General features: G+C 49.0%; 2 protein-coding genes across 3 annotated transcripts in view; one reads left to right on the forward strand and one right to left on the reverse strand.

Moving 5' to 3' along the window:
- Positions 1 to 27,199, forward strand: part of Cyfip2 (cytoplasmic FMR1 interacting protein 2) — a 119,785-nt gene that overhangs the window by 52,960 nt on the left and 39,626 nt on the right. For both annotated transcript variants that reach the window (XM_050138684.1, XM_050138683.1), the window contains exons 16-23: positions 1,689 to 1,842; positions 2,809 to 2,965; positions 3,360 to 3,456; positions 4,731 to 4,807; positions 7,749 to 7,857; positions 9,838 to 9,957; positions 13,984 to 14,183; positions 16,513 to 16,600. In XM_050138684.1, the coding sequence (XP_049994641.1) occupies positions 1,689 to 1,842; positions 2,809 to 2,965; positions 3,360 to 3,456; positions 4,731 to 4,807; positions 7,749 to 7,857; positions 9,838 to 9,957; positions 13,984 to 14,183; positions 16,513 to 16,600 (1,002 nt within the window). The remainder of the gene's footprint in view (positions 1 to 1,688; positions 1,843 to 2,808; positions 2,966 to 3,359; positions 3,457 to 4,730; positions 4,808 to 7,748; positions 7,858 to 9,837; positions 9,958 to 13,983; positions 14,184 to 16,512; positions 16,601 to 27,199) is intronic.
- On the reverse strand, positions 18,566 to 19,246 carry Fndc9 (fibronectin type III domain containing 9). The gene has a single exon (XM_050138685.1). It carries the CDS (start codon positions 19,244 to 19,246, stop codon positions 18,566 to 18,568), a length of 681 nt encoding a protein of 226 aa, XP_049994642.1.

Raw genomic sequence — 27,199 nt, forward strand, 5'->3', positions numbered from 1 at the left:
ACGAGTGCCAAGTAGACAAGAACCCAGGTCTCCTGATGCCCACCCCAGGGCTCCATGGCAGCCCTCAGAATGCAGCAGGTGTAGGCATTTCACCGAGTTGGGCAGCAGCCTGTCCTGGTAGAGTAAATGCCCGTTGATACAGTTAGCTAAAGAGTTGACTCTGTTCAGAACGGACCCACTTTTCTAGTAGTTAGAACTGGATGTGAATCCAGTCACCACAGCCCCCTTTCTTTGGGGGGCTCCAAGGCCATCGTTAGCACTGTACTTTGATACTCAGAGAGAGACAGGTTCATAGAGGGTGGGCCATCTAGAAAACCAGCAACAGCGGTCACTCCTTCCCCATAGAGGGGACCCTACACAGGGTGGCCTGGCATGCAGATCTGTGACTGCCAGGCCCACGGTGGGTGAGAACCTTAGCCCCGTCCAGTAGCAGCAGAGAGTAGTGTGGTTGCTGGGAGGTCGGAGCGTGTCACGTGTGGCCCCTGCAGTTGTGGTGGCTTTCCCACTGTATACAATACCTCTCGCTTTTCTCTCTCTCTCTCTTTCTCTCTCTCCCTCCTCCCTGTCTCTCCTGCCCTCCCGTCCCCTCTGCCTCCTCTCCTGTCTGTGTCTTAGGCCTGCCAGTGGTCCCCGAGGGCTTTGTTTCACCCCACTGGTGGCACACAGGGCCGAAGAGGCTGCCGATCCCTGGTATAACACCGCCTGGCTGGGTTGGTTTGGGTGCCTACTGCGGGAGGCAGCAGGAACAGACTAGCCTGGCTCCTCAAGGCCCCTTCCAATCCTCAGACTCAAAGACAAATGATGTGGAAAAAAAATTCTAGATTAGCAGAAAGAACAGCCCCGCTGCTCTTGGGCCCTTTGCATGTAGGGCACTCTGTAAGCTGGGGTTAGGTGTCTAGTAGCCTCCTGTGTAAGTATGGATGTTGACTTGCATTCCACCCAGAAGCTCTGGAAGGCTGTACAGTGCAGCCCAGGCCACCAGAGGGCACCAGCATTCACTGACAGGTTTAAAACACTGAGGACCAGAAACAGGAGGGGTGGGGGGGTTGCTGTTTTGAGCTTTGTCCATTGCGTAACTCCTCCGAAAGTTAGAGCTGAAAGAGACTGGGTTGAGAACTTGTCTGGTCCAATCCTTCCTGTTAGATGAGGCAACTGGAGCCCAGAGTGGAGGCTTCGTCGTCTAAGGTCACACAGCGAGTCAATGGCAGTGCTTGGCTTTGAACCTGGCTCTCTTGGTTCCTGGTTCAGTGCCCCATCCATGCTGTTACCGTGGTCATCTGGGACATCAGAGGGTGACTGTAGAGTGGCATGGATGTCCATGCCCTTGGCTAAGCAGGGCAGGCAGGAGCCTTTCACGGGCCTTAACTACCTGCCATTGTCGGTACACCTAGGGGTGCTGTGGGCCCTAGGCAGAGAACTTGGCAAAGCTGGTCAGTCTGCCTCTCGGAGGTTTTCACAAGGGCAGGTGGCAAGCCCAGTGATGGATGCTTGCCTGGCATGTGCTGGGTCCCAGAACGGCAGGGAGAGGCCAGGTTTCCATAGCTCCAAATCCGCTTCTCTGCAGTAATCGGTGCTTCCTTAAGACAGTTCTCTTTAAGAGCAGAAGGAAGAACAGGAAGGTAGGAAGGGAAGGCAACTTGTCCCTCAGCGCGGAGGGCCACCTGACCTTCTGTCCCTTTCTTTCCAAGCTGTACATGGTCCGTACCATGCTTGAGTCGCTCATCGCAGACAAGAGCGGCTCCAAGAAGACCCTCAGGAGCAGCCTGGATGGGCCCATCGTCCTCGCCATAGAGGACTTCCACAAGCAGTCCTTCTTCTTCACACACCTGCTCAACATCAGCGGTGAGCCACCCTCCTCCACAACCGAGGCGGTAGGGCAGGAAGCTGGAGACCGATGGAATCATGAGCCCCAGGGGGGCCACATTCTGCTCCCAGGGGCAAAAGAATTAATTTAAAAACAACAGAAAGGAAAACCTTTCTGTCATCTTGGGGAGGTAGGAAAGACCAGGCTCTGGTGAACTCATTCTGACCCAGTGAATTTGTCTGGTAGACAGTCATGGCTAGTTAAAAGCGGGAATCATACTGGATACAAGCCTGTAGCTCAGCGTGCACTGGGTTAGCCTGTGACTGGTTAGGAAGGGGACTCGTGCAGGGACGCACGCCTGTAGCACAACGTATTCTGGGTCAGCCTTCTGTGGGTCAGAGTGGCTCTAACCTCCCTTGTACCCACTGCTCCTCATTGAGGAGGCTTCCAGGCGGCACCTCAGTCCCATGTCCTCTTCTTCCTCTGCACTGAGGGGTTAACTGGAGCCAGGGTAAAGACAAGTAGGACCCCAGTGCCATGGGAGTCTCAGTGCTTCTCCGTTAAAGAATGACCTGAGTTGGGCTTTCAAGACCTCCAAAGAGTAAGGGCTTCAGAATCATCACATACAGGAGATGAGGGGCCACGATCCCTTGAAAGTGAGCACTGACTGTGTGTTCAAAAACACCGTTTGTATGTAAATCAGCACTTCTTTTGGATGACTCTGGAGGGGGTTAGTGGAAATGGTGGGAAGGCAGATGTTTTGAGACCTCACCACCCCTTCCCCCATAACTTGCCCTGTCTCAGAAGATGACAGATGCCATTCACCATGGATGCTACTAAGCTGGCTTCAGGCACAAGACAGCGAGATCAGGGAAGGGTTGTATAGGACACGACTGCTGCGCACCTGGCATGCCGATGTCAGTCGCAGTGGCAGCCAGTGCACAGCCAATGCCGTGACGGGTGAGCACTTTCTGTTAAACCAAGGCTCTCTCCTGTTCTTCCAGAAGCCCTGCAGCAGTGCTGTGACCTCTCCCAGCTCTGGTTCCGAGAATTCTTCCTGGAGTTAACCATGGGCCGACGCATCCAGTTCCCTATTGAGATGTCCATGCCCTGGATTCTCACGGACCATATCCTGGAAACCAAAGAACCTTCCATGATGGAGTAAGAGGCAGGATCAGGCCAGGAAGCTCCTGGGGTTGTGTGGGAGGGTGACTTGCCACCGACCTCTTTGCTTTAGAGAAGAAATTCCTGAGTAGAGATGAGGCCTCCACCTACCTGCTTTTCCTGTCTTTGTCCCTCTCATAGCAGCCATACTGGGGAAATTACCATCTCTAGGAACCAAGAAGTTCTATCCTAGGCTAAGGTTTTTCAGACCAGGGGTTCCATTAGCAGCATGGACTGCTAATACCTGTGTGCAGATTGGAGAGCAAGTCCTTCCTAAATGGAGGCACTGGGAACACAGGAGGGGCGGCAGGTTGTCTTCCATTCCAGGCCGTCTGCCTCGTCTCCCATACCTCTTGTGTTCTTACCCCATGTTTCTTGTGTTCCTTCCCAGGTATGTCCTCTACCCCTTGGATCTCTACAACGACAGCGCCTACTATGCTCTCACCAAGTTCAAAAAGCAGTTCCTCTACGATGAGATTGAAGCCGAGGCAAGTGACATGCCGCCTTCATTCCTGCAGTCCCCGAGAGGCTGGACTTGGCCAGTCCTCCAGAAATAAACACAAATGGGGGGTGGGGGGATGTCAGTGACTTCAGGGAACAATATGCATGATTTCTGTGGCTATAAAATTTAATAGTGTACAATGGCTCACTCCTTTGTTCCTCATCCCTAGTCTGTGTATCTACCATGAGGGGCTTCATGTGCACTTCATGTGCATATACATTTTGGCTTGCAAGTGATGTCATCAAACTCCTCCTGAGGCTGGTCATGAGCTCTGAAGAAGACCATGGGGGTCTCTGGAGGGGCTGCAAATATCTGGACGAGAATTCAGAGTTGGTTCTAGAAAGGGACCGTGGGGTCTAAATGAGCACTCCTACTTTGACCCTCTAGATCCCTCACTGCTAGAGGGTACACTGAGGATCATAAGGTTCAGAGGCCCAGGCAGGAGGCCTCAGTTATCTGACCATGAAGCCAGCACCGTGGGTTGAAGCCAGCACCCTGGGTGTAAAGCCGGTATCATGTACAGAACCTTCAGTGGTTTTTGTTCTGTGTGATATAGTGGGTATCAAATAATAAGCACAGAAACCTTTCAATAAAGACATCATCTTAGAAACTTAGTAGAAAGAAATCAAAGATCAAGCCCCTCCCCTCCCTCTGTCTGCTGCCCTGCTGGTACCAGAGCCCGGTCTCTTTCAAGTCCCACTTTGGCCACTTTCTTCTCTGGTCATTCACGGAAGATGTGCTCTGATGCTCCATGGCGGGTGTGACCTTGTCTTCCCTCCCGACTTCATAGTCTCCTGTGAGTTGGGAAGACTTTGTACATGAAAAACCAGAGGGATTTTAAGCAAAACTTGAAGAAAGGGGCTTTTCTATTTCTAAGGGCATTCCCCAAATTAACTCTGCAGAAAAAGGAAAATCAAATGCATTGAGCAGACAAGAAAGTCTTTGGGTTAACAGGCTGCTGGGGGTATTCATGGCCCGAGAGGGAGAGCTTTCCTTTGTGTTCCCTGACCAAGCAGGAGGGTGTGATGAGGACACTGGTTCCTGGGTCCTTTTAAACTTTGGCTCTTCCACTAACTAAAGACATTGAAAGCAAGGGGCCAAACTCCTCACTTCTGCATGGCCACAGATGCTTACTCCTTTATCCCCGCTGTCAAAGCGGCCATGCTGCCCCAGAATGCACTTCAGTCTGCCCTGATGCCCTCCCGACTTCCCGTGGTTAATCCAGACAGGAACCGCTGACCCCCACTTTCTCTTCACCAGGTGAACCTGTGTTTTGATCAGTTTGTCTACAAGCTGGCAGACCAGATCTTTGCCTACTACAAAGCCATGGCTGGCAGGTAAGGGACTGTAGGCTGAGTAGCACCCTTTCATCAGCCTGCTGCCCGGAAGATGGGATTCCTTCTTCTCCCTTGCTCAGCACTTATGGGGGATCGAGCACTTTCCGGGGGTCCAGGCATCGAAACACATTGTAAGGGAGAGCAGGTAGATAGTTTACAAAGTTCACGAGGTCTGCGGTTCAGTGGGAGGGCAGAGGGTAATAAGAACTGAGGGAGTTCATGAATGAACAGTTCATGGGACTCTGGGAATATATGGTCAAGGCCATCTTAAGGAAGCCGAGTCTAGGGAATTAAGTGAAACAGGTGAAGGACGGGTCCAGAATGTGCAGGCAAAGGGAACTTCTGGTCAAAGCCTTGATGGAGGTAGTACAAAAATAATAGCTTACATTCCAGCATCTCGCAGCTAGTTACTTCATGCAGTGGCATATCCAGGCCACTAGAGGGCGTGTCGCGTGCCCGGGCACCATAAACCTTGAAGATGCCAGAGAGCAGAGCGATACACTGCCACAAAGTGGTTTCATATGCACGGTGGCGGCTTGACTTCATCTTTATTTTTCAACTTCACTCTGATAATATTAACCCACGGAGAATTCATTTTAGGTGTGTAAGGATGGACGTGTGTGCAGAAGTTTCAGTTGGAGATGCCTTAGGTTTATAGGGTTATCAGTATTTCCTGGATGATACAGATTTAACTCCCCCCCACCCCAACCCCATATCCCCAAGGAATTCCTGGGTTTTAAAATCTTTGCAATGGTGCTATCAAGAAAGAAAATATGTTTATATAAGAATCGTGGTTCTTGATGGAAGTCCAGATGGACTAACTAGCAATCCTAAGGGCGAGTCCCCACCTCAGTTGCTCCCCCCCCCACGGAAGTGACTGGCTCCATTTTGCTTTGACAGGCTTGACACATTTCAGATAGGAATTGACATGCACTGCACACGAGAAGATGGGCACTGACTAAAGAGAAGGAACCCTAAGTGATCAGCAGATAGGAAGCACAGAGGGACATCCATCACGAAGTAGTTGCTTAATAGGTGTGAGCAGATCAGGTAGGAGGCAGCGACAGCAGAGGAGGCAGCATTTCTAAGACAGTGCTGGCCCCGAGTATGCTGATGTTGTCTGTGGAAACTAGCCCAGGAATGTCGTATCCTGGGGTCGCCCTATACTCCGGTTATAAATTCTCCCCATCTTGGGAGCTGGAGAGATAGATGGCTCAGTGGTTAAGGGCTCTTGGTAGTCTTCCAGAGGACCCAAGTTCAATTCCCAGTACCCAGAACAAGTAGATCACCGCTACCTCTAACTCCAGGTGCATCTGTTGCCCTGTTGGCCTCCACAGGCAAACACACACATACACAAACACACACAAACACACACACACACACGCACACACATGAGAGAGAGAGAGAGAGCAAAGAAAGAGAGAGTCTTTAAATATATATCCCCATTGGAAAATAGTCCTCAACAACCTTCCCTGCAAGATGAATGCTTTTTCAAAGGGGTGGAAATTGAGAGGAGCTGGGAAATTCAGAGAAAGCACTAGACAGAAAGGGTAACAACATGCTAATCCCGTCCACCTGAAATAAAATGCCACCACAGATGGTAGCCACCTCTGCTGTCTTTAGTATTTTAGCAGCCATATTTTTTATTCATTTTATTTTTCTAAACAATAATTTTTATTTTACATACCAATACCAGTCCCTCTCTCTCCCTCCTCCTCCTACCCCCACTTCCCCCACTTTCCCCCCACCCCACTCCCCATCCATTCCTCATGGGAAGTCAACGAAGTCTAGCAGCCATATTTTAATGAGGGAAAGCAACAGCTGGCATTTTAATAATATGTTTTATTTAATTCAACAAACCAAAGCCACTAAAATTTTAACGTGGAGTCAATGTAAATATGATTAAAGAGATCTCCCTGTTTTCTCCGAGGCCTCCTAAACCTGGTGTGCATGTGGCAATGGATCCCAGTTTGAGCCCGCTTCATTTGATGCCTTCCATAGGCACTGGGACTGGTGGCTGCTGCTTTGGACAGTGCAAGTTTAAATACATCTCTTTCCCACTTAAAACCTTAACTGGCTTCCAGCTCATCTCTCCAACCTGCCTCTATCTGTGAGGGCCCTGTGGTTCCACGCGATCTGGCCTGTAGACTGGTGTAATGAACGTGTTTTCCCAAAACCTTCTTCCCTTAATCTTAGACAGACCACTGTGTGTGAGATAACCTTGCCGTGTCGTTACCAACCAATCTCTGGCCCACAAAACCGCCATGCAAAGACTTCCCATAATTGCTAACTCCAATGATCCTGTTTTATTGTTTTCAAAGTACTACAAACTCTGCCTCAGTGTGGAGGATGAAAACAGTACAGCTGTCTATAGGATTGCTGGGACACTAAATATAACCATATGTGTGTGCATGAATCTCTGTGTGAGTGTGTGTGTGTAGCTGTGTATCTGATGTGTGTATATGTGCTTGCATGGGTACGTGTGTGTATGTATGTCTGTGTTGCCTGGTGAACGAGAAACACTGAGCACGTGATTCCTGTTGCAAACCATTTGTTTTGTTTCCTTGCTTGCTCTGTCAGTCTCTTCACTGGAAAGTCAGTACCTTGAAGACAGGAAGGACCTTGGTGTCCCTGCTCCCTAGAATTTCCCCTGGGATATACCAAGGATGAACTCAATTGTTTTCGTCACAAGTGAAGGAAAGACTAACGTCTTCACCCTGGGTTGCCCATCTTTAACTTAGAAATCCCATGTCACACATTGAGCGTCTGTGGCTGGAAAGAATTGTGGGGAACCATGTCCAGAGCAGACACAGTTATGTTTGAGATATTTAAGATCACGTTTCATGGATGGACCTTGTGGTCTGGCATCGATGTGGCCGGGCTGGTGAGAATTCATCTGCCACCGTGTTCAGTGCCGCTGTTTCATGTTGCTCCCTTCCAGTGTCCTGCTGGATAAACGTTTCCGAGCTGAATGTAAGAACTATGGGGTGATCATTCCATACCCACCTTCCAACCGCTACGAGACGCTGCTAAAACAGAGACATGTCCAGGTACGGAGGGAGAAAGCCGTGATGGGGAGGACTGGGTGGGGGGACAGACTCTGAGGAGATAGTGTGGACTTCCCCATCTGCCTTGTGTCTGCACCCAGGCATAGCAGCCTCAGATCCTTTCCAACGGTAGTGAGCATCCTTTGGTGCAAGCTTTAGACTTCCTGGCTCCTCTCCACCTGCCTCTGAGAAGCAGTGACCCCCCCCCCCATGGCCTGCCATCCTGAGTCGTCCCCTTCCTCATCAGCACTATCTCACAGAGACAGGTAGACCCACCCTTGAAATAAGTGAAGAGGGCTGCAACCCTTTTAAATGAAGTAAATCAAGCTAAATGTGGGGTAGAAAATGGTGTGTTTTTATGCAGTAGCTTCTGTTAACATTTGTCCCCAGATGTGGAAGAAACACTGCTTGGGGACAAGGACATATAACTCTGTTTGAGAATGCTAATCTGAACTAGAAAATCCTAACGGGGACCACCACAGATCCGAGCCCTCTCTGCTTGTGGCCAAACCTGTAGCAGAACAGCCTGTGTGCCATGGCATCTGTGTGGTTGCTTTGTGGTCCTTGATCTCTGTGAAGGACCAGAGCTGAGGCCAAGAAGATGCTGAGATGAACATGATTCTGTTGCACTCCCTGGACATCCATGGCCAGTGTCCAGTCACAGGAGAGAAGAAACAAAGCTCAGTAGATGAGCATCAACAATTGCAGTGCAGCCAGAATTAGCCACAGGATCCCCTGTGGGACCTTAATCAGTTAGTAGGAAACTTACCCTATGATAAATAATACTCGAAGAGTAATAATCGCTTAGTACCTAGCAAAGTGGAGTGAACACAGCGGGCAATCAGTAAATGGTTATAACATCTGCAGTAATATCCGTGTGGATCCCAGTGGAAATTATCTTAAGCTATATTTTCCCACCCTTTAATCAGCTCTTCATATGCTTGCTTTTAAAATCACTCCCATGAGGGCACAGATTGCTAAGGTGGCTTCTGCTCCCTGGAAACTCTGAATTGAACAGCGGGAAGACACAAATGAACCTCAGGGTTGAAGCTAGGGTGTCAACAGAAGCATTTACCAGAGGTCGGAGCTTTCCCCAAGCCTCTTCCCACAGAATGAGTTGTATTTTACCTCAGCGGGTTTTGTGTGAAGCATTCAGAGAAGTCAGAATAGTAAGGTGCACATCTCCAGTCTAGCCGGAGATTCGTGCGATGAGTGTTTCACTATATTGAGTTCCATTTTCTCTTTCTCATGTATGTATCTTCTCTCATATATGTTAGAGTGGTCATGTGTATAAATAATGCACATGTGTTATTATACATACATTTTCTCTTACATTTTTTAAGAACAATTGCAGTTGTTTTGACACTTCACCAGCCAGTATGACCTAAAAGCAAGGACTTCTCTTATAAAATCAAAACAGAGGGGCTGGGGAGATGGCTCAGAGAAGCGAGGGCCTGCGGTCAGATCCCCAGAACTAATGCAAAGCCGGCTACAGTAGCTAGCCTCTCTAATTCCAGCACTGTCACAATAGGACTGGAGATGGAGAAATCTCCAGCAGTCTGAGGGCCAGCGAACCTGGCGTGCTCAGACATCTGACAAGAGACCCTGCCCTGACACACAGTGCGGGATGAGGACAATACCCACGACTGTCCTCTCGCCTCCACATACACACACACACACACACACACACACACACACACACACTGTGGCATGCTCATGTCCGCACTCCCACAAGCATCCTACCCATTATACATATACCATCTGTACATATAATATACACAGAGATTAAAGATTAACTAGAATTACCATTTTAAGATATTTCATGATGCCATCTATGTCCTATATACAGCCATCCCTTGTCCCAGCGATGCCCCTTATCACTTTAGTACAGTTTCTTACCAGTACATTGTGTTGAGTTGTCAGATATCTGTGTAGCTAGTAAGTAACTCTCTCTCCCCCGCCCCACCTTCCTCTGCCCTTCAGCTGTTGGGTCGATCCATTGACTTGAACAGACTCATCACCCAGCGGATTTCTGCTGCCATGTACAAATCGTTGGACCAGGCCATCAGCCGCTTTGAGAGTGAGGACCTGACTTCGATTGTGGTAAGACACTGGGAGCCTGCAGGCTTATGGCTCAGGGATGCCTCAGATGGACGCCTAGTTGGAACAAGTTGTAGCTCTTCGGGACCAATTCAAGAGAAGCAGGGGATGTCTTTCACACCTGGCCATAGCAACTGGGAAAAAAAGACATGAATAGGCTGGGAGCGATTTTACCATCCGTGTGGACTGGCAGGCATAGAGGCGTGGAGGATTCCTTGTTATCAGAGATGACCATCCCTGTTTGGCTATGTACTTAGACTCTACAGAGCAGAGCAAGCAGGCAGAGTCCCCATAGGCCAGAGAGAGTAATACAAGGTCAGTTGAGCATGTAAAAATTGAGGGCCTAGAAGGACCCTATAGCTGTTTGGTTGTTCCGCCGCATCTCCATCATGAAATGATGCATGGCTTTGAATACCACCCTGTGTTTTGATTTTGCATCTATCTCTGTTGCCCGGTCAGGAATAAACCTGTCCCCTTCTAGAAAACAGTAGTTGGAATTGCCCCCTGTCAACTTTGTTTTCCTCCAAGAGGGTAGCATCAAGGGCACTGGACTAGGACAGCAGACTCAGACAGAATTATAATCCCAGTCCTGTGGCTGGTAGTCACTAGCTCTGTGATCTTGGGCAGGATATATATATTCACGAAGCCTGTTTCCTCGCCACTAAAGTGAAGATGTTAACTTCAGAGTCATTGGAAGGCCACAGAAGGAACCCACCAGGAAAGAATTTGGGATGGGTCCTAGTTCTTGCTAAACATGTAATAAGTAATAGCTTCTTTTTTTTTCCCAAGGAGAAAAAGAACTATAATGGGGCTGCTGTGTTCTCTGGGGCTCAGGGGAGGAGGGACTGTCTACCCCATCTGTTAGCAGGACATGCCCCAGTTACTCCCCTGAGTCTTGAGTCACGTAGGAAAATGTAGACTAGTTCACATTCCTGAAACCAATCACTTAGCCGCCTCTGTCTTGGGAGATACAGTTTTGTGTTGTGCATGTTAAGACATCCTCAGTGCTTATCTCTCAAGAGGTGGGAGTTGGGGTTCCTTCTCTTTTGTTCATCCATGCATTTCTGTTTCCCACTCATGAGCACGTCTGGGGTCCGTGGCCACCTCCCACTCCCTGGAAGACACTGAATGTTCTCTTGGCTGGAACAAAACGAAAACACACAGCGAAAGCCCTTGTTAATCAGATGAGGCAGTGATTCCCACCCAGAACATCCTCTTCCCAGGAGGCCTAGGGAGGCTCTCTCATTGTGGGTAGGCGTGGTTCCTGTGAGCCTTGGCTTCAGCCTCCACCTCCCGGCAAGGGCAGAAACAAACTGAGGAATGTGCCCTTGCCCTCCGCCTTCGAAACGGTTGTAAAATGTGGAAGTCACCATGTGTGCAAAGATAGGCATGGCAGTGATGCGGGGAGTCAGTCACCTTGTTATGCAGCGGGCTGAGAAGGGAGTCCCAGTGAGATGCTGAAGCCACAGACGGACAGACTGCGGGCTGTGCTTTCTTTTGGCTGCTGGTGGTCCTGAAATCTTGTGTAACCTTTGGAAGCATTCAAGTAAGATTCCAGGACCTATCACAGCACCGGACGAGCCTTCCCAGATGGCAACGGTTGCCTGGCTCTGACTAGACTCATTTAAGCAGGTCCAGTTCTCCTGAACTTGTAGTCAGCCCCATAGGCCCGCCAGCCCCTGCTGTGTTTAATTCCCAGATGCCTACTGCCACCTCCCTGACCTCTCAGAATTGTGGTCTCCTGTGGTTAGCCGCCCCTCCTCCTCAAGCCTGCCTCTGTCCGCTGGTTGTTCAAAATTGCCCATCTGGCTGTCTTATTTTCCCATCTTGCTTTGGTGTCACAGCCCCAGCACGAGCAGAGTTGAGTACTGTCTCCTCGTGTCTACCCTTTAACACGAACACAAGTTTATGAAACTTAAAATCTTAGAACCATAGGACAAGCTTATTTCCCAGCTCCCGTTAACTTCCCCCAAACAGGGTACCCCACACAGTGTGCTAAGAGGACTCAGTGATCTTAGAAATGAAGCTAGTTACAGTTCAAATTTGTTTGCCATCTTACCACATCCTCGGCAAATGGGAACAAAGACAGCAGAGCCCGCTCAGCCCAAGAGGCAGAAGCAGAGAGCTGAGTCTGTGCTCCATCCTTCATTTTCCTCTGGGTACAGAGACCAGGAATGTTTTTCTAACTGCCACCACTCCACGGCCGAAATCCAAGTTTTAGCATTCTTTTCGAACATGTAGGGTCTGCCACCCCTAGCCCATTGTAGCACGGCAACAACTAGGTAGTTGTCATGGCACCAGGGCAAGCCCTGGGTGATGGGCTTCTCCACTCTGCCTCTAGTACGGCCTTTTCCACTCCTGGTAGTCTTCCTTTCTTGGCCTTCTCGACCCCATTGCTGTTAGTGTTGGCAGTTTTTGTCTGCATCCCCACTTTAAAGCCGTGCAGTCTGAGTTCCAGAGCACAAGCTACAGTGTCAGAAGGGGAGGTTGAGGCCATGACAACCCTACTAAAGTGGACTTGTCAGGTCCTGGGGGCATGGAGCAGGGCAGGGGACTCTGTGGCCAATGACTCACTGAGCTCCCTGGGAGAGCTGGTCCATGCCATCCCAATATGGTTTTAGACAATGAAGCCTGGCTTTATATCACACTCTCCTTCCAAAGGACCTCCAACCGCTTGCATCTCTCCAGGCAGCTGTGTCAAAGAGATCAAGGACTCATGATCTGGAATCCAAAGACCCAGCATGCTGCACCAAGCACTTTTTTTATAGTCCTTATGTGACCTCAGGCATGTTGTTGGCCCTCTGAGCCTCTGGTTCTCCCCTCTGTGACAGGAAGTGGTACCACTCTGTAAAGCTGGCTTTGTCAAAGCATAGCCTAGAACTTGAGCTTTCTTCTCCCTATCAGGACTTTGTTCTTTTGGACAGTCATGCCTGACAAGCTAGAGAACAAGAAATGAAACCCAGCCAGAAAGGTCCCCTCGCCATTTCCTTTCCCAGCAAACACACGTCCCACTCTGTGCAAACCTGAACTCTGAGTTCACCCTCTATCTGAAGGGGGGACTCCAAATGGTGAGAGCCTGGGGCACATACAAGTTACTGGTCAGTGGGACTGAGTACAGACTATAGGTGCCTTACAGGACCTGCAATCCAAAAGAGGAGGCATTCTAACCCCAGCACATACACGCACGCACATAGATATGCACACATGCACACACATGCACACACACATGCACGTTCTGTAGATCAGGCTAGTCTCGAACTCACAGAGCTCCACATACTTCTGCCTTCCAAGTGATGGGATTAAAGGCATGCATCACCACTGCCCACCTTCCAGTGGTAATTTAGTCATGGTTAAGAATGTTACCTTAGAGCCTAGGTCCTGGATCCAAAGCCAAGTTCTTCATCTTCTCAAAGCCTCAGTTTTCACATGTATAGGGGCTACAGCAGTACTGGCATACACACACACACACACACACACACACACACACACACACATGGTAAGAATGTACTAATTAAGTTAAACCATACAACATTGTTAAAATTTGATGAGGATTCATCTAAAAACCTAAAAAGTGTCATATTTCAGCTGAATAACTAACCCTAAGTAGGTGGTAGTTCCTGTTTAGCGCTTTCTGCAGGACAGAGAAATAACCTCTACTGAGATTATTACTCAATTATTACTCAGTATTATTACCCTTATGACACTGACACTAAGAGACGGGCTTTTCCTCACCAATTAGGAAATCAGAAATCACGAAGACATGCTCTCTACCCAGAGGGCTGCAGATGGTGTTTGCACATGGTCAGACATCTTCTTCAGGTTGCATGTAGCCTTCCCTCCCTATCCTGTCCCTAGAGTATCAAAAGAGGGGGACATTGTCCTGCGCCCCTACAGGGGGTTCTAGTCATTACATAGGAGGTCAAGAGGTTGTCTTGGGGAGGTCTCCCCTAGATGTAAGGAGTGTGCAGTGTGTGTGTGTGTGTGTGTTACCTGCAACACTTTAGCAGCCTCGGTTTCTCTCTCCATCAGGAGCTAGAGTGGCTGCTGGAGATTAACCGGCTCACCCACCGACTCCTCTGTAAGCACATGACGCTAGACAGCTTCGACGCCATGTTCCGAGAAGCCAATCATAACGTATCAGCCCCCTATGGCCGCATCACCCTGCATGTCTTCTGGGAGCTGAACTTTGACTTCCTTCCCAACTACTGCTATAATGGATCCACAAACCGGTAAGGGAATCCCTGTGCAGGGGCCATTGGGCAGGGTAGGAGAAGAGGTTATTATGGTCAGTCGCCCCTTCCTGTGACAAGTGCTTATCCAGAGCCGCTCCTGGGTGTAGACTCTGTACTGAAGGTAACAATGCCATGGTGAGCAACCAAATGCCACCCAGCTGCTTGGAGCCTTCTAACCAGACTTGGCCCAGTTCAGGGATGAGGCAAACATCAGTGTAGGTTTTCTCCTCCAAGACTGTGGTGCAGGAGGTGCGTTGGAAAGTATCAGCAAGGCAAACAGCAGAAGTCTGTTACGGGCAAGGTAACACTAAGGGAGGTGGGGTGGATGAAGGATAAAGGCAGCCACAAGCTCACAGATAAGCATTAGAAAAATCAGAATTGTTTAAACACAAAGGCCTTTTTTCTTCAGCAGAAAAATTTGACACCTGTTTTCCATCCAGAAGGCTGTGGATGAATGTGTTAATACCTGGTCAGCTTTGCTAGTCAGTAAAGCCAGCCCTGGCAAACCCCCAGACGCCTGAGCATTGTCTGTGGGTCAGTAGAACTCATCCTCATGGAAGAGGTCCCTGTACTGTGCAGAAGACTTTGCTGTTGTGCTCATCACAAACTGCTCCTCCCTAGGTCTTATCTGAGCCCTGGTCCTCAGTCACTAGAACCCATTCTTGTGGGAAAAGTCGCAGGTGCTAGGAGTCTCGATGTAGCCACGCCTGAAGCTCTGTTGTGGTAACTGTTTAAATGTGTAAAAAAGAAACCACCCGGTGTCAGACTCCAGCAGTTTTGGCCCAGCGCAGCGCTGGCTGACTAAAGTCCAGTCCCAACCCCAGTTTCACCCTCGCCTCATCTGGATTGTTTCCCTGCCGGCCTTAACACATACATGCAGGGACCCCCCACAGCAGCCATGAAAGATACAGTAGGAACAGACCAGAGACTCCATAGGCCAGGAGGGATGGGATCATCACCTGGGAGAGCACGGAGGACATTGCTCTGGTTGCATTGTGCATTTTAAGGACTTACACAGACATGTAAGCACAAAGTGGGCGGGCGTCTTTGCAGGGTGGAACTTGGCTTCCTGGAAGGAGCACATAGCGCTGGGGCAGGTACTGAGGTGGAGATAAGACCTAATCCTTCGTACACATAGCCTCGCACCTGAATTCACAAACCAAGTGAGAACAAAAGGACGGGTGGAAATGTGTTAGTGGTCTTTGAACCCCTGGAGCCTGGATCAGGGTGCTGTGAGTTGAATCCACGTTGAATGAATGGAAGGATACAGGAAGATTCCATACACAGACATACCTGAATCTGTGCATTGAGCAAGACATGCCAGCGTTATAAAGATTTAACTTTATTGCACATTTGAGTCAGGGCTACAAACTATAGCCTGCCCACAAACTATATACCCTATCTCGTCACTAGCCATGACAACAGTACATGAATGGGAACTGGCTGTGAACTGTCCACGTACTGAGAATGGTGTTGCCGTCTTTGTTTTGGGGATGCTTTGTCATCATTCCTTTCGTTTTTGTATGCATGTGTTGTGTCCATGTATGTATGTTTGAATATGTGTGCACATGAGCACACCTACATGAAAGCCCCAAGTTGATGACAGGAATCATCCCTGGTAGCTCTTCTACCTTATTCATTATGGCAGGCTCTCTCAATTATCCCATAGCTTGTTCCTAGCTTGTACATTCCTCTAGGGATCCCCTGAGTTCACCTTCTACCTCCCGAGGTCAAAACTATAGGGGAGCAGCTATACCCACTGAGCATTTTTCCATGGGATCTAGGGGATCCCAACTTGGGTGCCTGTGCTTAATGGCTGAGCTATATCCCCAGCCCAGTGTTGCCATCTGTAGTAGGTGGTTAGGGGGAAATCCAAAGAGGAATAGTCGTGACTATGAAAATGATTTAAAAGTCACAACTCTCCTGGAACTTCGCACGTTCGCTAGCCTGCTGTTGTTTATGGTGTTTTCCTGCTCGGGGGCAGAGCTGAGTCCTTGTGACCAAGACATCTGGCCTGCAGAGCTGAAGGATTTTCTGCCTGGCCCTTTACAGAGAGAGTTCACTGGCAAACTTTTAAACCAAAGTGGAGCCCCAGAGAAGGCCAAGTTCAGACCTAGGACACTCTGACTCTTGTGCCTCCTGGTCTCCAGGTTTCCCCAGTTTAAGAATAGGGAAGTGCGTAGTAATCCAAAGAGTGCAGCTCCTTTGTAGGCATCCATCTAGGACATACTGTAGGCCTCGGTGGGGAGGGGCTTCGGCAGTCTCCTATCCCGTGAAGGGTGTCCCTGGGACTCGGTTAACTGCTTCTCTGTCTCTTGTCTTCTAGTTTCGTCCGAACTGCCATCCCTTTCACCCAGGAACCACAACGAGATAAACCCGCCAACGTGCAGCCCTATTACCTCTATGGATCCAAGGTAATTAATTAGTTACCCCATCTCCCCTGTGACAGACAAGGTGCGAGAAAAACAGACAGAAAGGTATTCCCAGAATCAGAGAGTGTCAAGCAGTACATTGAGAGCCAGGCAGAAACCACTGCAGGTACAGCCATCTTTATTGGTTCACAGCCAGCAGGGATGGGGTGACCAAAGCTGTGGGGGTTGGAGAACTGGCTGGGAGCTGTGCTGAGGTTTGTGGGTAAGTGGGTCTGTGGGGCTTCTCCTTGCGGATTCCCAGTTCCTCCCATTTCTTGGTCGATGCATCCTAACATAGTCTGGTGATTCTGGGATTCTGGGCTCTGTAAATATAAGGGGTTTACGGACAGGGCTTGTAGGCCACTGTGGATGGCTGGGGCTGTCTCTGAGAAGAAGGTCTGCTCTACCTCATATGGTTTGTGTACACACGCGTACATCCTCATTCTAATTACCCCCACAGGGTCCTTCTGCCCATTCATTCAGTGACATTTAATATATGGCCCTTGTCGGCCAGCCATGAGTTAGACATGCACCCAGGGCGAAGAGACATAATCTACACCGACCTATAACTTCATGTCCACATGCATGATAAGGAATGGCTTTCACCGAGTCCCGCCAATGTCGCAGTTTAATCATGACAGGGACTCATGTGGGAGGAATAGAGGAAGCCACCATAAAGGTGTGAAACGTGTCTTTCACCAAAAAAAGGCCAGTGATTTTCTTGCTGACAGAACAAAAAAAATGGCCACCTTAGATCTCATTCTCAGAGTAAGCAGAGGTCAGCTTACGTGAATACGATGGGATAAGGCCAAGAGATCTTCAAGATTTAGAAGTGTGGCTAACCCAGAGAAATTCTGGATGGGCCACTCACAGTGTATGAGGAGGGTGCTGGGGGCGGGGGTGGGTGTCTTCTCCAGAGGAGTCAGACTCTTTAAGGTAATTTCCTCAAACCAAAGGAAGCTTCTAACCCAGGTGTGATAGCACTCACCTGTCCTAGCACTGGAGAGGCCGAGGCAGTAGGACTAGTCTACATGGCAGGTTCCAGTCAACAAAGGCTATGTAGTGAGATTGCACCCCACACACACCAGGAAAAGAGGGTGTGGTGGCGGACATCATTTGAGGCTACTCACAGACATGGTTCACAAACTAAAACACAGGCTTCTCTTTCCAATTCTCTTCCAAACCTTTTGCTGTATAAAGGTAAGAGATGCTAGTCTCTTCAGCACTGGCTGGCCTCTCCTTTGATCGAACACAAGAGAGATGCTCTTAAAGCCAGAGGCATTGGCAGGCAGAATGAGTCATCAAATTTAATATTATTTTGTTGTATTTATTCTTACACCTGTTCCCTTCTGTTTATAACAGCAGGGTCCTGGGTTTTTGCTTATGGGATAACACAAAGCTGCCTCCTAAGAGTCTGCGTTTTAAAGCTGTGGTCAGTTTAAATAAAAGGTGTCAGCTGCTGATGGTGAATAGTGATGCTCCAGTCTGTGACTTTAGAAAACAGTGAACCTGGAGACGTAGGGTGTGGTGTGCGATTGCCCGGAAGTAGAAGGAGGCCTTCATCCTTTTAAAAAGAACGTCGGAAAGCAAAGCTCAGGCTCCATATCTGACTCAGCATTTCTTTCAGGTAGAGTGTCAGATTCAGGTCCGGCAAGGCTACTTGGGCTTTCTCTGTGATGTAGCTGCAGCTGATTTTAATATTGAAGCAAGGCCTGCACTGCAGTGCTTAGCTAGGCCTCCAAATGAACGACACTGAAGCAAGGCCTTGTTTGCCCCTGACATACCTGCAGGGTCTGTGTTTTCCACCTTGGGGACCGTTGTCATTTGGCATCCATCCAACCCCACCCATCTATACAGCACTGAAATCTAAGAGGAGAGCAGTGGGTGGCTTATAGACAAATTTTCACATAGGATGCAGTATACAGAGCATTTTAAGCTGTGTGAAATGGGCCATCTCCTCCCCATTGCTCACTCTCTATAATGAGGCAGTATGGCTGGTTGGTTGCCTCCCTCCCTAGCTAAGACCACCACACCCAACACATCCTGGTTGACTTCTGCTTCCTGTTCAGCTTTTGCTCTCATCCCAGAGTTCTTGCGTGGCAGTTCCACCAGGGGGAGCCCTTGCAGGTCTTCTTCCCTCTGACCCAGGGCTGGGGCCTCCTCAGGCCATCTTACCAACCCATTGGCTTCCTCCATGTGGCCAGCTCTGTAAGACCATCGAGGCTCATGACAGCGGATGCACCAGAACTGGAGGCAGATGAAGGCCAACACCGCAGTGAAGCAGGCCAGCAGGATGGCCATCAGCACCCAAAGGGACATTTGGGGGTCCACTAGGGAGCCCCCCGCAGCCAGCGGACTCTTATCCAGGGTGTGGAACATGGTGCAGTAGTGACTGTATGGGAAGGCAGCCTTCTTGCAGCTGATACAGAGGAAGTAGAGAGTGGAAGGGGCGAGGTGTTCCAGTGCCACGGAGGTGATGGTTCGAGGTACCTTCTCCTCGTGATGGAAGCTGTAGCGCAGATAGCTGGAGAAGATACTGTTCCAGTTAGGCCTGTACATAATATGGTAATAGTCCTCCAAGCAGGGCTCCGAGGTCGACCAGGAGACGATGGCTCCCGTGTAAGACACGTTCCCAACCTCAATGTTCATCCCGGTTCTGGAACCAAATCACAGCGAAGAGTGACATCCCCACTCTGTCTGTGTTTATTTGCCACGGTCCTAGCCACTGTAGGCTGAGCATTTGGGATGGCCACCAACACTGAGTTCATCATACAGACCCAAAAAATGGAGGCCCAGAGAGTAAGCTACGTAAGGCAGCTAACAAGTGGTAGATGTACGAGTAGGAATGAGGGCTGGCTCATGACAAAGCAGGTAGCCCTCAGGCCTGACCAAGCTGTGCCCACATGGCCCCAGCCACACCCATTCTGACTGAAATCCATTACTTAAAACATGAATCCCAGCCCTTGTAAACACAGGCACTGTGACGAGAGATTGTAAAATCTCAGAGGGCCTACCTTACAATTCTCAGATCAGTCTCCTCCTGGCCTCCTGACTCTGCCGTGAGTTCTCTGAGCTGTTACCTAGAACATTCTGCTCAGTGGCTGGGTTTTTTTTTTTTTTTTCAGACTCTGAGTTATGTTTCCCATGGCTAGTGGAGATTTACTGCAGCACCTGCCTGCCGCAATTGCGATCTCACCTCAGAGTTTCTGCTAGTATTATGTTTTGTCAGAGTGCAAGGTAACAAGATATTAGTTTCTCAGGACAAGGTCATCAGCTCCCAAGATAGCTTAGCTTCTAATAGTCTCAGTACCATGACTTTTGTGGCTATCTAACCTCGTGGTTCTCAACCTTCCTGATGCTGCGCCCTGTAAATACAGTTCCTCATGTCCTAGTGACCCCCCCAACCATAAAATTATTTCTGTTGCTACTTCATAGCTATAATTTTGCTACTGTAATGAATTGTAATGTAAATATCTGGGTTTTTCAATGGTCTTAGGTGACCCCTGTGAAAGTCTTTTGACCCCCAAAGGGGTCGCATGACCCACAGGTTGAGAACCACTGATCTAACCGCTCACAGCAAGTAAACAGTTGCTGAATTCAGGCTCTGGTAGATGGCTTCTCACATAATAATAGACTCCATCCCCATCTTACAGATGAGCAGGCTGGCATCTCAGCTAACGGGGAGAGAACTTAGTCACTGAGTTTCCCTGCAAAGCCACTGGGTTTACAAACAGCGTGACTGCCAGTGGAAGCGCTCTGGCGGCCGTGTGGCTGGACAAGTCAGATGAGCCCTGTTCACCTTGCCGGCCTTGTTGCTTTGGTGACAGAGAGACGTGGGGGTTTGGCTTTCCTTCCATTCTATCTGTGAGAGAGAAAACGGTCCCTCTCAATTTCCCCCTGATCAAAAATCTAGAGTCAAAGGGAGAAGACCTCTGTGTGTCCCGGTGAGCATCTCCCCCTACCTTGTTCCCCATCCCTCCTCTCCAGCCAGACGAGCAGATTGCATTGTAGATTGTCAGTCAGACCGTAGCCCAGAGGGACTACTAAGCCAAACTAATTTCTGTTTTTTTTTGCTTGTGTTGTTAGGGTAGGTGAACCATGGGAGAATGCCACAGTATAAAGCAGCTTTTCCATCCTTGATTTTCCTCTTTAAAGAAAGTGAAATGCGGGGGAAAGGGAATCCCTCTTTTCCATTTGCCTGGGAATTCTGCCCAGGAAATGGGAAACAACAAAGATGAAACAAGTGTGTGCAGATCCTTCCAGAAATGACTATCAGGAAGGAGACTGACTTACCCTCCCTTCCTCCCTCCCTGGTCTCATCATACATACTCACCTCCCCAACCAGGGACCCCCACGTCAAGCAAACATGATTCCAACTGCCATAAATGGTACAGAATTCATACCCTATAATACACAACGCTGCACTCTGTAAAACCCTCCCATCAGGGTAATTGGGAATTCTATCCACACATGCCTTTCCTTCTGTTTGCCTCCTCTCTGCCGCTGGCTATTATAGCCTGGGTTCCCCGCAGCGGACATTGTTAAGATCTCCTACTGAGGATGCCAGCAGCATCTTCAGCTTCCAGGGATAAATCCACCCTCCACGCCCCCTCCCATATTTATTTTCTTCCTCCCTCCCTTCTGTGTTTAAACTCTTCCTGGTTTTAGCTATGCCGTCCCCACAGCCTGGCCCTTCTCCAGGCAGCGTGAAAGGAAAAGCCATTTTCATTGCCAAAACAGCCATTCATGCCCCTTACCTGATGCGCGCAGTGGGTATGGCTAGGCTTCTTCCTCTGAGAGGGGACCAAATCCGAGACGATGCGCTTCTCCCTCCTCCGCACCAGGCTCTCCCCGATCTCTCTCTCGCCACTGAGTAATGCCACTGTCGTCCCCTACGCTCACGTTATTCATTTCTTCGGATCAGCATCATTCACCATGGCAACCAGCAGGCATCTACGCACAATGCTTTCAGGGACCAGTCAGAGAAGGCTTTTGCCCGGTGAGAGGAGCTTTGGTTCTTCCAGCCAAAATAATGGGCAGTATTCTACAGGTAGATCCCCACAGCACTGAATTCTTCTGATGCTCCTGTGTTTTCTTTGTAGTTGGCTTGTTATCATGCTTGTGTGTGTGTGTGTGTGTGTGTGTGTGTGTTCAGCGCACGTGTATATGTTATGCCTGTATAGAGATCAGAGGCCAGCCTTGAGTGTCATTCCTTAACATATTATTTCCCAAGCATGTACTGTCTGCTTTCTATTTGAGACAGAGTCTCTTGTCAGCCTGGGCTTTCACCAAGCAGGCTAAGGCCAGCAGTCAGTGAATTTTACTAGCTCTCAGATTAAAGACATATACCACCGTACCTGGCATTTTTCCACGGGTCTTGGGGATTGAACCTGGGTCCTTAGGCTCACCATGACCCAGGCTGACTAGTTATCATTTTCTTACTCTGGATAGATCTTATGTGGATAGTGATTTCAAATGCAAAGATGTCCCTCTGTGTTCCACAAGGTTGTAAGCTCATCCCCATCCTCTCCCATCCCACTTCTCCTCTGTGACTCTTCCCCACCTGTACATCCTCTGCCTTCTTTCTCCTGCATTGCCCCTGTGTTATGGTTCTGGGCAAGAGTCTTTCATGGTCTGGATCCCAGTTCCTCCATCTATAAAGCTATGAACACAGCAGGACATAGTTATAGGCACTAACAGTTCACATACATGTCTCCTTTGTCAAGATTACTCAACCATTATAGCCCTCAAACTGGATTGAATAGTGCCCCCCCCCCCCCTTGAGAACACGCCTGATTTAGAAGTCGAGTCTTTGTGGGTGGTAATTGGTTAAGGCTCTCAGGATGAAATCATCTTTGATTAACTCTATTGACTGGAATCTTTTCGAGAGAAAGGAGAAGGGTTGCACACATGGAGACACACACAAGGAAGAGGCTGTGTTGAGACAGAGGCATGGATGGGAGTGATGGAGCCGTAAGCCAGTGAACACCAGAAGCTGCCAGAAACAAGGAATAAGTCCTCCCTTGGAGATTTTGAAGGCAGCGTGGTCCTGCAAGCATGTTGATTTCAGGCTTCTTGTCTACAGAACTGTGAGAGAATACATACTGTCACTTCTGAGACACCATGTTTGTGCTAGCTACTTTGTCACAGCCTTCTAGGAATTTAGCATAGCTCTTCTGGCCGGGCTGGCAGTCAACTTTGCAGCTCCCAGCACAGACATCCGAGCAGCTGCTTGCCAGTCAGACACCTGGGATTGACGGGAGAAATGGCAGCAGTTTAGTGCTCTTAGGGCAGATGGTACCCAGTATATCTTTTCTCTGAGGACTTCCACCGTCTCTAATTGTCCCCAGATCCCTTACCGCTTCCCTAAACATTACAAGAATGTATCGCCATAGTGGTGGCCTTTAATCCCAGCCCTCGGGAGGCAGAGACAGGTGGAGCTCTGTGAGTTCGAGGCCAGCCTGGTCTACAGAGCTAGTTCCAAGACAGGCTCCAAAGCTACGAAGAGAAACTCTGACTTGAAAAATGACAACAACAACAAAAAAAAGACTATATTGTCACCATCTGTACAGGAGCCCCAAACATGTCTGAAATGGAGTATGGGGAATGAACTCAGAATTGTTTTTACATGTGTGTAGGCAGGATGTGAGTGTGTGTGCACGTGTGTGTGTGTTCTAGTGTGTGTGCGCAGGTGCATGTGAATATGTGTATGGCCATGTAGAAGCCAGAAGCTCAAGTCTGTTGACTTCCTCAGTCGTTACCCACCCTCTATATTAAGGTAGGGTCTCTTACTTGAACGTAGAGCTCAACAATTTAGCTATTTATTCTGGTCAGCGTGGCCTAGGGATCCCCTGTTCCAGCCTGCTGTGTGCTGGGATTCCAGGCAAGCCACCATGTCTGCCCCAGCATTTACATGGATGCCAAGGAGCTAAACCCAGCCTCCGTGCTTGCGTGGCAAATGCTTCACCCTGAGAGCCCTAGGTCTGGATTTCCTGACTCCCTCCCCCGCTTGCCTTTTAGTGCCTGACTACAGTGGACCTCAGAGGGTGTACATGTGTTTCCATAGTTAGGAGAGCTAAAGAGTTAATTTCAAAGAAAAGAAAACTGTGGCCACATGAGCCTGGAGACTTAGGAAATGGAAGGAAAGTAGTGACCAGGTGCAGTTAAGTCGGAGGAATAGCTTCTGATGCTCTACAACACGGTAGGGTAGCTATAATTGACAGCAGTTCATTAGTTCAGAGTAGCGGGAGGAAGGATTTTGAATGTCCTCAATACATGAGTGTCTGGGGTATGGATATGACGGTCATCACTGCGGTCTCTGTGCGCTGCATGTCACGCCGTATCCCTTCGACACATAAATGACTGTGCATCAATTAAAGGAAAAAATATTCTTAAAGAGTCAGCTTCCTCCTTCTTGGTTCTCGGACAAAGCATCTTAGTAAAGCCATGGAGGTAACCTGATGAACCTTGTCAGTGAGCATCAAAAAGCCAGGAGAAGCTGCCTAGTGAGTCTGGGCTGCCGGGCTAAGGGGCTCTGGAGCTGGGAGTCCTAGGGTGCAGGGTGTTCTGAGCCAGCAGGTGCTCTTGGCCTTCTCTTGGCATTCAGTCTTCCCAGGAGCCAGCTTTAAATCTGCTGTGGGCAGGCACACAGCAAGTCTCTTCTCAAATGCTAATGGCGGTGCCCCGCAGAGCAGCCCTCTCTCCACAGAAGGGCAGGCGCCACAGTTTGCAGGTCGTCCTTTCAAAGGTTATTTCGAGGGGAATAAAAATACCAGGGTTAGCCAGAGAAGAGACAAGGCGAAACCCCATCCTTTTCCACAGAGTGGGAGTCTGTCTCTAATGCTCGTGGATGGCTCTTCGTGTGAGGAATTAAGAGACTCAGAGCATATGAGGACCGGCCACCCCTCATTTTGTAGTCCCATTGGAGAGGGATTAGCGGTGTATCTCTGTTGGTAGAAAGCTTGCCTAGCATGCTGGATTTAGTCCCCAGGCCTTCATATACCTATACCGGGTGTGGTGGCTCATGCCTATAAATCAAAGCACTCCAGAGGTGGAGGCAAAAGGATCACAAGTTTCAGGTCATCCTGGGCTATGTGAGGCTGTCTCAAAAATAAAGGGCGAGGGGTGGGGTGGGGTGGGGTGGGGAGGAGGACAAAATCCAGAAAGAATACATGGCATTCCTCAGTCACATGACTGATAAGTGGTAAAACGGAAACACAGTCCACCTCTCATCTTGCTTTCCTGGTCTTACCTCTTGTTCACAGCCCCTGAGCCAGCGAACCTTTCAGCCAGTGAGATAGTTTACCTCATTCTTTCTCTACCCTCAGACACCGCTTTCCAAGGCATGTACAACTGTGGCCTCTTCGGCCGTGGGGCCAGGTGCTTCCCAGTTGATAATGTCTTTCAGTGGCAGATTCCTCCCAGAGGAAATGGGCCTTGACTGAGGGGTTCCTGGATCCTCCTGGCAGTGAAGAAATGACCTGAGAGTATCCCTCAGATACTGGGTTTGTACTCGGAAAAGGCTTCATACCCAGGCAGCAGGCCTTAGAGCAGTGGTCCCCAGCCTTCCTAAATGCTGCGACTCTAATACAGTTCCTTGTGCAGTAGTGACCCCCAACCACAAAATTATTTTCGTTGCTACTTCATAACTATAATTTTGCTACTGTGATGAATAGTAATGTAAAGATCTGATATATTGGAGATCTGATATGTGACCCCTATGAATGGATCGTTCGACCCCTCACAACCCACAGGTTGAGAACCTGCTTTAGCATATCCAGCCCAGAGGCCAATTCTGGACGTGTGGCCATTAACACAGTTTCTCCCTCTCTTCTGACTTGACTTACTCGACTCTACAGTAAGGATATCAATGCTTTTATAAAGCATAAAATACCTGCTTCATGCTATTGATAAACTCATCCACATCTGTGAAGAGTTGGGCCTAGAAACGGTGATCTTGATATTAGGAAAAGGTCGTTGGTATAGTGCCACTTGGAGCTTCATCCTGAGGCCCCAAGAAGCAAGATTCACACCATCAACAGCAGGCGCTGTAGTGCATGCCCATATTGTGTATAACTGAAAGAGCAGAGAAAGGTCCAAGGTGTCGCAGAACTCAGAAGTCACCCCGGAAGCACATGGTAGGCAATCTCTGTTTGCACATCACAACACACAGCAGGGATGGAAAGTCAGGCTTGACTAGACTTCCAAAGCCAAATTACATGACAATGGTGCTTCAGGCCGAGGCCAGGTAGCCACCAAGCCTGGGCTCCTGACTGGCCCCTAATGGCCTTTGGCACTCCTTGTATCCCTCTACACTACCCTGCTTTGCCTTGATGTTACCAGCTCTTGAAGGACCAAAGATTGTGGCATAATATATTCCAGAATGATACGAACAAAGAACCAAGAGACCCTGCAGAGAACGTGCATGTAGCTGTCTGAACGTAACTGAGGGAATTGGGGGAAACAGCACTTAGGGGGAAGGGGAGCTGCATCCAGCAAGCCTTTCCTCTTCTGAACATCCCTGGAGTCCAAGTGCATCTGCCTCAGAACGGCGACACAGGAGGATGCCATCAAGATGAGCGTATGACCTGCTGCTTTAAAGATCTTCTCTGTGCTCTACAGTAGCATCAGCTGTCATCGAATGATACAGATTTCAACTGTATTCATTCATCTGTATTCAAAAGTATTCATTCTTTTAGTCATTTCCAAATAACATCCCAGCCTTTAGATAATGCTGGTGTTTCCATGTTAGCACGCTCGTCACTAGCTAAAGAATGCTTCTGTCTCAGCCAAGAATTGCTTAATTATAGAAACTTCATCCAGTTCTTCCAACAATCCCCGTTATGTCATGGTCCAGAGGGACCAAGCCTCTCTGACCAACTGGGTTCATCTTTATAGAACATCTGCCCAGGTATCAACACATCTCACCTTGACTGACCTGGGGTATTGCCACCAGCGCGGGTTATGACACTATCAAAAAGCCTCTCAATTGGACAGTCACCACCTGTCCCCATGTCCCTGGGCCCCACAGCATGGCTTCCCCACACCAAAGCTTTTACGATTACAGCAGCCCCTGTTGGGTTTGGACTTTGGGTTTCCGATTCTAAGTGAAGATGGCATTGCCTTGGCAGCTGTCATAGCTAATAATGGCTCCCACAGACAGCCTGTCCTCATCCCGGAACTCTTCCTCTTTTAGAGCAGTCTTTGCAGCTGCGATTAGCGACAGATCTTTAAGTGAGCAGAGGAACTTGCATTGTCACGGTGAGCTCTGGAGCATCACAAGTGGCCTCAGAAGAGAGGGTCACCTAGCAGGAGGACTTGATAGAAAAGCTGAGTAGAGAGACTGGACATGAGGAGTGATGTGGTCACAAAATAGGGGTGCTGGCAGCCCCTGGTAGCTCGAAGGAACAAGGAACAGATTTTCCACTGGAGCCTCTGAGAGAATGTGGATGAGCTAAATCTTAGTGTGGGACCGGTGGTGGTGGTTTTTTTTTTTTTCTTCATAGCTACCAGAATGTTTCAAGGTACCAGGTTTGTAGTAATTTCTTACGGTGGCCACAGAAAACACGCTGGACAACAGTAAGAAGTTAAAAGGTAAAAAAT

The sequence above is a fragment of the Alexandromys fortis genome, unplaced genomic scaffold (genome assembly GCF_014885135.2).
Source record: "Alexandromys fortis isolate MF-2015 unplaced genomic scaffold, M_Fortis_MF-2015_v1.1 scaffold_11, whole genome shotgun sequence".
Classification (NCBI taxonomy): Eukaryota; Metazoa; Chordata; class Mammalia; order Rodentia; family Cricetidae; genus Alexandromys; species Alexandromys fortis.